We start from the raw sequence: 9,897 nt of genomic DNA on the forward strand, positions 1-9,897 counted from the left end.
CATGTATTTGTATTTTTTACAGATCTTTTCCTGTAATTGATATCTAGTCTCATGGTGTTGTGGTCAGAAAAGATACTTGATACAATTTCAATTTTCTTAAATTTACCAAGGCTTGATATGTGACCCAAGATATGATCTATCCTGGAGAATGTTCCATGAACACTTGAGAAAAATGTGTATTCTGTTGTTTTTGGATGGAGTGTCCTATAAATATCAATTAAGTCCATCTTTTTTAATGTATCATTTAAAGCTTGTGTTTCCTTATTTATTTTCATTTTGGATGATCTGTCCATGGGTGAAAGTGGGGTGTTTAAGTCCCCTACTATGAATGTGTTACTGTCAATTTCCCCTTTTATGGCTGTTAGTATTTGCCTTATGTATTGAGGTGCTCCTAGGTTGGGTGCATAAATATTTACAGTTGTTATATCTTCTTCTTGGATCGATCCCTTGATCATTATGTAGTGTCCTTCTTTGTCTCTTTTAATAGTCCTTATTTTAAAGTCTATTTTGTCTGATACGAGAATTGCTACTCCAGCTTTCTTTTGGTTTCCATTTGCATGGAATATCTTTTTCCATCCCCTTACTTTCAGTCTGTATATGTCTCTAGGTCTGAAGTGGGTCTCTTGTAGACAGCATATATAAGGGTCTTGTTTTTGTATCCATTCAGCCAATCTGTGTCTTTTGGTGGGAGCATTTAGTCCATTTGCATTTAAGGTAATTATCGATATGTATGTTCCTATTCCCATTTTCTAAATTGTTTTGGGTTCGTTATTATAGGTCTTTTCCTTCTCTCGTGTTTCTTGTCTAGAGAAGTTCCTTTAGCATTTGTTGTAAAGCTGGTTTGGTGGTGCTGAACTCTCTCAGCTTTTGCTTGTCTGTAAAGGTTTTAACTTCTCCATCAAATCTGAATGAGATCCTTGCTGGGTAGAGTAGTCTTGGCTGCAGGTTTTTCTCCTTCATGACTTTCACTATGTCCTGTCACTCCCTTCTGGATTGTAGGATTTCTGCTGAGAGATCAGCTGTTAACCTTATGGGGATTCCCTTGTGTGTTATTCATTGTTTTTCCCTTGCTGCTTTTAATATGCTTTCTTTGTATTTAATTTTTGACAGTTTGATTAATATGTGTCTTGGTGTATTTCTCCTTGTATTTATCTTGTATGGGACTCTCTGTGCTTCCTGGACTTGATTAACTATTTCCTTTCCCATATTAGGGAAGTTTTCAACTATAATCTCTTCAAATATTTTCTCAGTCCCTTTCTTTTTCTCTTCTTCTTCTGGAACCCCTATAATTCGAATGTTGGTGCGTTTAATGTTGTCCCAGAGGTCTCTGAGACTGTCCTCAGTTCTTTTCATTCTTTTTTCTTTATTCTGCTCTGCAGTAGTTATTTCCACTATTTTATCTTCCAGATCACTTATCCGTTCTTCTGCCTCAGTTATTCTGCTATTGATCCCATCTAGAGTACTTTTAATTTCATTTATTGTGTTGTTCATTGTTGCTTGTTTCATCTTTATTTCTTCTAGGTCCTTGTTAACTGTTTCTTGCATTTTGTCCATTCTATTTCCAAGATTTCGGATCATCCTTACTATCATTATTCTGAATTCTTTTTCAGGTAGACTGCCTATTTCCTCTTCATTTGTTAGGTCTGGTACATTTTTATCTTGCTCCTTTATCTGCTGTGTGTTTTTCTGTCTTCTCATTTTGCTTATCTTACTGTGTTTGGGGTCTCCTTTTTGCAGACTGCAGGTTCGTAGTTCCTGCTGTTTTTGATGTCTGTCTCCAGTGGCTAAGGTTGGTTCAGTGTGTTGTGTAGGCTTCCTGGTGTAGGGGACTAGTGCCTGTGTTGTGGTGGATGAGGCTGGATCGTGTCTCTGTAGTGGGCAGGTTCACGTCTGGTGGTGTGTTTTGGGGTGTCTGTGGCCTTATTATGATTTTAGGCAGCCTCTCTGCTAATGGGTGGGGTTGTGTTCCTGTTTTGCTAGTTGTTTGGCATAGGTTGTCCAGCACTGTGGCTTGCTGGTCGTTGAGTGAAGCTGGGTGCTGGTGTTAAGATGGAGGTCTGTGGGAGATTTTCACCGTTTGATATTATGTGGAGCTGGGAGGTCTCTTGTTGACCAGTGTCCTGAAGTTGGCTCTCCTACCTCAGAGGCAGAGCCCTGACTCCTGGCTGGAGCACCAAGAGACTTTCATCCACATGGCTTTCTGTAGCTTGGACTTTTCCTGGGCTAAATCCAAGGTACTAGCGGGGCTATGTTCCTTTCTGGAGATTCTAGGGGAGAGACCTTTTAGGGTTGGTGGAGTTCTCACCTCACATCACTGTGATCTATATACTTTTTAAAAAATAAATAAATTTTTCATTCATTTATTTTTGGCTGCGTTGAGTCTTTCATTGCCATGCACGGGCTTTCTGTAGTTGTGGCGAGTGGGGGACTACTCTTGGTTGTGGTGTGCGGGCTTCTCATTGTGGTGGCTTCTCTTGCTGCAGAGCAGGGGGGCTCTCGGTGCACAGGCTCAGTAGTTGTGGCATGCAGGCTCTAGAGCACAGGCTCAGTAGTTGTACACAGGCTTAGCTGCTCCGCAGCATGTGGGATCTTCCCAGACCAGGGATCGAACCCGTGTCCCCTGCATTGGCAGGTGGATTCTTAACCACTGCACCACCAGGGTAGTCCCGAGTATTATATACTTTTTGACAAGTCACATCTGTATATGTTGTTAGTGAAGAAAAAATTTTGTATCCTATATATTAAGAAGCTGTAAAATAACACAAGTTGGGAGAAGAGAAATAAGATGAATAGAAGAACACTGTTATTCTCTACATGTTCTTTAAATGGATGTAGCAAGAGCCTTTTATAAAAGTTTTATAAAACTCTGGAAAAAACAGGCTGACCTTCTCATTGCCCCCTTTCCAAAGACGTCAAACAAGAGGAAATTATAGAATAAGTCTGTCTAAATTTTAAATGGTTCAGTTATCAGAAGACTTTAGAGAGCAAGTTTTCCACAAATTATCCTTGTGCTGTTTGGTCTTGATTTTTTTTAGAGGGTTGGTGAGCCAACATGTAATTAATCACTTTTTTTGGTTGTTGGCTTGTAAGGAAATGAAACTGGAACTTTCCCTTTGGGTTTATTGTTCTTTTTTTGGTGTTTCTTAGTGCTGCAGTATGTAACATAAGAAACTTAGATGGGTGCTTAGTGGTAATGTGGATACAACAATGTGAAAGAAGTATTTTTTTTAAGTCATCTTATATATTTTGTACTGTTATGGTCCCTGTGTACACTCCAGGTCTCAGATACCACCAGCATTACTATGAAAGTCTTACAGTCAGAAGTTGTTAGAACATCCCTTGTCAGTGGATGGGGTTACTCATCAAGTGGCAGTATCCACTTCTTACCAGTTCTTATTGTTTCTTCCTCCAAAATCTAGTTTGGATTGATTATTCCTTCCCCGAAGCTGCTACCGCAATCAGTGAATAGGAACAGACCCATCTTATCTTGTAAATAAGGGGTAGGAACACCCTTCCAACTAGCTTCACTTCTTTGGGCTCTGTTCCATCTGTGTAGTGAACTACCTTCCCTGTGGCAATTGGACACTATTTTATTTATTTATTTTTAAAAATTTTTAATTTAATTAATTTATTTTTTTGGTGCTTTATAAATAAATAAAGATTTTATTTATTCTTCGTTGCTGCACGCGGGCTTTCTCTAGTTGCGGCCAGCGGGGCTACTCTTTATTGAGGTGCGCAGCCTCCTCATTGCAGTGTCTGCTCTTGTTGTGGAGAATGGGCTCTAGGCAGGTGGGCTTCAGTAGTTGTGGCTCTCAGGCTCTAGAGCGCAGGCTCAGTAGTTGTGGCGCACATGCTTAGTTGCTCTGCGTCACGTGGGATCTTCCTGGACCAGGGCTCGAACCCGTGTCCCCTGCATTGGCAGGCGGATTCTTAACCTCTGCACCACCAGGGACGCCCTGAACACTATTTTAAAAATTAAGCGTTACAATGACTAATTACTGTCATTATTAAAAGTTCATATAAAGTTTAAAGACAAACACCTGTATGTCAGCAGGCACCTTCCTTTAACTTTTATTAATTTGAAATCGTTTTTCCATTTTTAAGCAGAACAGAAGATTCCCCTTAAACCTATGAAGATTTTAAAAATATACATCCGTCTGCATCTGAGCCCTGTCTCTTCCCTCCTCCCAAAGCACAGACCTCAAGGATGGCTGTTGTTCTACCTTAATGGTAACAATTAATAAAAAAGATATTAAGTTCCAAAAAGCTAAACGCTTTGGTTTTGGTATTTAGGATAATGCTGGCCTAAAAATGAGTCGAGAAGTGTTCCATCCTCCCCTGTTTTCTGAAAGAGTTTGTGTAGGATTGTACTGTGGTTTGAATTGTGTTCCCCCAAAAGATAGGTTGAAGTTCTAACCCCTATACCTCAGAATGTGACCTTTGGAAACAGGGTCATTAGAGATATAATGTTAAGATGAAGTCATAATTAAGGTAGACCGTAATCCAGTATGACTGATATCATTATAAGAAGAGACACTGGCATGCAAGGGGAGAATGTTGTGTGAAAACAGAGGCAGAGATTGAAGTACTACAGCTGCAAACCAAGGAACACCAAGGATTGCTGGCAAAGCACCAGAAGGTAGGATTAGGCAAGGAAGGATTCTCCCCTGTGGGTTTCAGAGTGAGTGTAGCCCTGCCAACACCCTGATTTTGGACTTCTAGCCTCCAGAGCTGTGAGGCAAATTCTGTTGTTTAAACAGTCACCTAGTTTGTGGTACTTTGTTATGGCAGCCCTAGGAAACTAACATTGTATTAGGAAACTAATACTGTATTTTTTTCTTTCAAGTTTGATAGAATTCATCCAGTGAAATTGGATGCAGAGTTTTCTTTGTGGGAAGATTTTAAATTTTGAATTCAATTTCTCTAAGAAATATTGGGCTGTATAGATTTTCTGTTTGTTCTTGTATCTATTTTGGTAACATAAATATCAAGGAATTTGTTCATTTCATCTAAGTTATTGAATTTATTGGCATAAAGTTGAGTTGCTTATAATATTTTTTGATGTCTGTAGGATCTGTAATTATGTTTCCTCTTTTCTTCCTCGTATTGGTTATTTGTGTCTTTTTATTTTCTTTCATCAGTCTGGCTTAGGGTTTCTCAACTGGGGGCAGTTTTGCACCCTCCCTCCTGGGGGTGTGGGGCATTTGGCAATATCTGGAGACATTTTCAGTTATTACAACTTGGGGCATCCAGTGGGTGGAGGCCAGGGATGCTGCTGAACTAAACATCCTGCCATGCACAAGACAGCCTCTCACAACAGAGACTCATCCAGTCCACAGTGTCACTAGTGCTGAAGTTGGGAAACCTGTTCTAGGGCTTACAGTGTACACCTTCTACTTTCGAATATTATGCCACTTCATGTTTAATATAAGCAGCTTCCAATACAGTATTTCCACTCATCCCCTTCCATCCTTTATGCTATTATGGGCATACATTTTACTTCCATTTATATTATAAACCCCACAGTGCATGGGATTTTGCTTTAAACAGTCTATTAAGGAAATTTTTTTTTTAATTAATTAATTTATATTTTATTTTTGGCTGTGTTGGGTCTTTGTTTCTGTGTGAGGGCTTTCTCCAGTTGCGGTGAGCGGGGGCCACTCTTCATCGCGGTGCGCGGGCCTCTCACTATCGTGGCCTCTCTTGTTGCGGAGCACAGGCTCCGGACGCGCAGGCTCAGTACTTGTGGCTCACGGGCCTAGTTGTTCCGCGGCATGTGGGATCTTCCCACACCAGGGCTCGAACCCGCATCCCCTGCATTGGCAGGCAGATTCTCAACCACTGCGCCACCAGGGAAGCCCTAAGGAAATTTTTAAATGAGGAAAAAATACCTAGTTGTTGTTCATATATTTTTAGCACTCTTCATTTTTTGTATAGATCCAAATTCCCATTGGTGTTTTTTCTTTCCACATGAAGAACTGCTCTAACGTGTCTTGAAGTGTATGTCTGCCAGTGACATAGTCTCTCAGCTTTTGTTTGAAAAACTGTATTTTGTCTTCATTTTTCAAGTACATTTTGGCTTAGTATAGAATTCTCCATTGACAGTTTTAAAAAATATTCTAAGATATCATTCCACTGTTTCCTTATTTGCCTAGATTATAATAAGAAATAAAACTATTGTTTACAAATATAAGGCTTTAAAAAATCTGTATACTTTAGAATAGTATTTCATTATTATTGAACAAAATAACTTAAAATTTGATGCACTGTGCTTAGATTTTATAAACAGACCTGTTGTGTTTTTTTCCTCTTTTTCCCTTTCCTTTTTCCCCCCCTTCACTTATAAAAAGTGTTTTTTGGGGCAGGTTATTTCTCTGTTTCCTCATCTGTAAAATTGGGCTACCAGTGATTCTCATAGGTTCGTTGTGAAAGTTAAAAGAGAAAAAGAAAGAAAAATGAAAACCAAATGTCTACAACTTGAAGGTATTCATAAACATGATAGCATGGTACACAGGTATCTTCCTCCTCATCCACCTTCAGCTCTCCTGACCTCAAGGCCCACGCGTGGCAGCAGATCAGTGGGAGCCCCCAGTCTGAGTCTTGTCCTGCCTCATGGCAGCAGCTTTGTGGAGACATACTCCTGCCGTCCACACACTGTCCAGAAGCCACAGGCAAACTGAGGAGCCCTGGCTGGACCATGACTGAGCACTGTTGCCACTGCTTATGATTTCTGCTCCTACCAATAGTTTACATGTTGATTTTAAATAAATCTCATGTTTTACCCAAGCAAGGTTGGAAGATATTCTTCCAGTATACTTTCATCTGTTAATTTAAATTATCTGAACATAGTAAAAATCCATGACATTATATTTTACATGATTTGCATTTTCCACTTTTCAGCTCTGCTGACCAGCTATGGTATTTAACACATTTACATATTAGGAAAATTTTAGACATAATTAACAGTTTTGGGTGGTGGGGCTTGTAATCAACAGTAAAAATAATTCTTTCCCATGGCTCTAATTACCTTAGAATATACAATAATGATATTCACATTAAAGAATGCATTCATTAAAATGTTCCTTTCTGTCCAACAAGAGAATCTAACTGGGTATGGTAGACTTCTTTTTATAAATAACATTTTGCTTTCATTAAGAGTTAATAGATCTGCTGGGACTTCCCTGGTGGTCCAGTGGTTAGGACTCCACACTTCCAATGCAGGGGGTGCAGGTTCGATCCCTGGTCAGGGAACTAAGATCCCACATGCCACGCCTAAGATCCCACATGCCACACACACAAAAAAAGTTGATCAATCTGCTATTTTTGGTCCCTACCTGGCCACAGGCAGCAGCACTCTGACAGCTGTTTTAAATATCCCCTCCTGGCCACAGGCAGCAGCACTCTGACAGCTGTTTTAAATATCCCCTCACGGTGTTGCCGTTCTTCTTCTCAGTGGGCCTTTGGAGTGACGCTGTGGGAGCTCATGACTCTGGGCCAAACACCCTATGTGGACATCGACCCGTTTGAGATGGCTGCGTACCTGAAAGACGGTTACCGAATAGCCCAGCCGATCAACTGTCCTGATGAACTGTAAGTTTTTTCTGAGCTTGAAGACATGGATTTCACTCCATTTACGACGTTTGGATAAAAGAAAAAGAACAGGTGTCCATACTTGTACAGAGACTTCCCTTTTGAGAATAATGCCTCTTTGGACTTGAATTATACTCCTGTAGAGAAACTACAAAGTCAGCCAGACTCATTCATTCTTTTTAAAGCATTTGACATTAGGACTTTTTGCATCTCATATTTGTAGTGATTAATCTAATCCAAGAGACTTATGTACATAGTGAGAAAACACTGAACACTGTCAGTTTTCCTGTGTAGAGTGAGGACCTGCACAGGAGCCTTAAGCCTTTCTTAAGGATGAGCCTTAAGGACATCCTTAGTTATAAAGAGCCTTTCTCATTGCTGTTGTGCCTTGCCAGCTGGTGTGAACTGATATACGTATAAGGAAGATGTTCTGGTCTGGTGAGTGGGATAGTTCCTGTTTCCTGCTTTTATCACATAGCTAGTCTTCCCATATAATGGGATCGGAGTGGGCAGGAGGCTGTTCAGGGGTGATTGAGTCTCAGTTCCAGTATCCCCTGAAGGTTTTTTTTTTTTTTTTTTTTTTTGCAGTATGCGGGCCTCTCACTGTTGTGGCCTCTCCCGTTGCGGAGCACAGGCTCCGGACGCGCAGGCTCAGCGGCCATGGCTCACGGGCCCAGCCGCTCCGCGGCATGTGGGATCTTCCCGGACCGGGGCACAAACCCGTGTCCCCTGCATTGGCAGGCGGACTCGCAACCACTGCGCCACCAGGGAAGCCCCCCTGAAGGTTTTTATACTGTGGCAAGGTGGCAGCTTTTGCACAGATTTTACTGTAGATCCAGAATTCTTACAGTTTAGTTAAAGGTTCCTCTTCTTCCAAGTTCTTTCTTTCAGAACTCAAATACAGTTGACCCTTGAACAATGTGGGTTCACTTACGTGTGGATTTTTTTCAGTGATAAATACTACAGTACTACATGGTCCATGGTTGGTTGAATATGCAGATGAGGGGGAACTGGGGATACGGAGGGCTAAACTATAAGTTATGCACAGATTTTTATGCAGAGAGTCGGCACCCCTCACCCCTGTGTTGCTTAAGAGTCAACTGTACAGGATAACACAGGTTATTATTTTGACTATGTTTTAGGTAGTTATATACAATCTCTATTTCCTGATATATTTTGACATGTTGCAGAATTGAAATCCACAGATATCATCCAGATAATTCATTTTAGCTCTGCCAACAGATAGTAATATTGATTGATTTTTTTAATATATCGTCCTCTCCACGCCCACATTTAGATAGACAACATAACTGGTATCATATTGACCAAAAGGTTAGGAGTACTATATCATCACTAGCCAAATTTTCTGGTCTTGTCACTCTGCAGATTTGCTGTGATGGCTTGTTGCTGGGCCTTAGATCCGGAGGAGAGGCCCAAGTTCCAGCAGCTGGTCCAGTGTCTCACAGAGTTCCATGCAGCCCTGGGGGCCTACGTCTGACTCCTCTCACAGTCCGCCAGCGTCAGGAGGAAGGAGCCTGCCAGGGCTCACTTGCAGCCGGTCACGGATGCCGCATACGCCACACAACGCCGCAGAAGCACATTTGTCTTCCAGAGCACCGTGCCTTAGGAATGCTTTAGAATCGGAACTATCTAAGGCAGACTTAATGATGTCAAATATTTTCTAGATATCACTTTCATTAGGTTGAACTGAAAATGTTTTTGTAAATTTTTTGGCCAAAAATTTTTTTAAACATAGTTAACTTTGGACTAGGGGTACATTCTTACAAAATAAATAAACAGTTTTTAAAATTGTTTAAACACAGGTATTTGGAATAGCTACCTTAGTGCAACTGCTTTTTATTTTTTTTACTTCATCAAGGTAATGTAGGTGATTCACCTTTAAAGTTTTTTGTTTGTTTGTTTTAATATTTATCACTAGTCTTGGGAATGGTTTGTCTTCAAGATGCAGTACTTTTTCTTAGGAAAAGAAAAACAGAAAAAGATGTCGGTTTGCCTTGTACAGGAAAAGGCAATATTGGAGGAGGAACACTGAAAGAAAAGCTAGAGGGGAAAAAAAGAGAAAAATACTTATTAGAAACTGCCCTTCCATGGAGAATTGTTCTTTATTTTTTTAATGAAAAGGAGTTCTCCTTTCTTATTTTGGGGGAAGTAGGAGCTGAGTTCATTGAAACATCTTAATTTTGGCAGAACCTAGCATTTCTGTGAGCCAGAAGTGGGTTTGGGACAGGTCAGTAGTGAACAGTGGCGATCTTATTTATTTTTACTCTCTGGAAAAGGAGATAACAC

General features: G+C 40.5%; 1 protein-coding gene across 4 annotated transcripts in view; it reads left to right on the plus strand.

The window, feature by feature from the left end:
• The window catches only part of RYK (receptor like tyrosine kinase), a 100,150-nt gene extending 90,738 nt beyond the window's left edge, over positions 1 to 9,412 (plus strand). For 3 of the 4 annotated variants that reach the window (XM_033855371.2, XM_033855372.2, XM_073803804.1), the window contains 2 exons: positions 7,454 to 7,590; positions 8,977 to 9,412. In XM_033855371.2, the coding sequence (XP_033711262.1) occupies positions 7,454 to 7,590; positions 8,977 to 9,088 (249 nt within the window). In that variant the 3' untranslated portion in view covers positions 9,089 to 9,412. Of the gene's footprint in view, positions 1 to 4,104; positions 4,223 to 7,453; positions 7,591 to 8,976 lie in introns of those variants that run through there. The other variant, XM_073803803.1, reaches the window with a different exon arrangement.
• Positions 9,413 to 9,897: the final 485 nt, after the last annotated feature.

Source organism: Tursiops truncatus, chromosome 4 (genome assembly GCF_011762595.2).
Source record: "Tursiops truncatus isolate mTurTru1 chromosome 4, mTurTru1.mat.Y, whole genome shotgun sequence".
NCBI lineage: Eukaryota > Metazoa > Chordata > Mammalia > Artiodactyla > Delphinidae > Tursiops > Tursiops truncatus.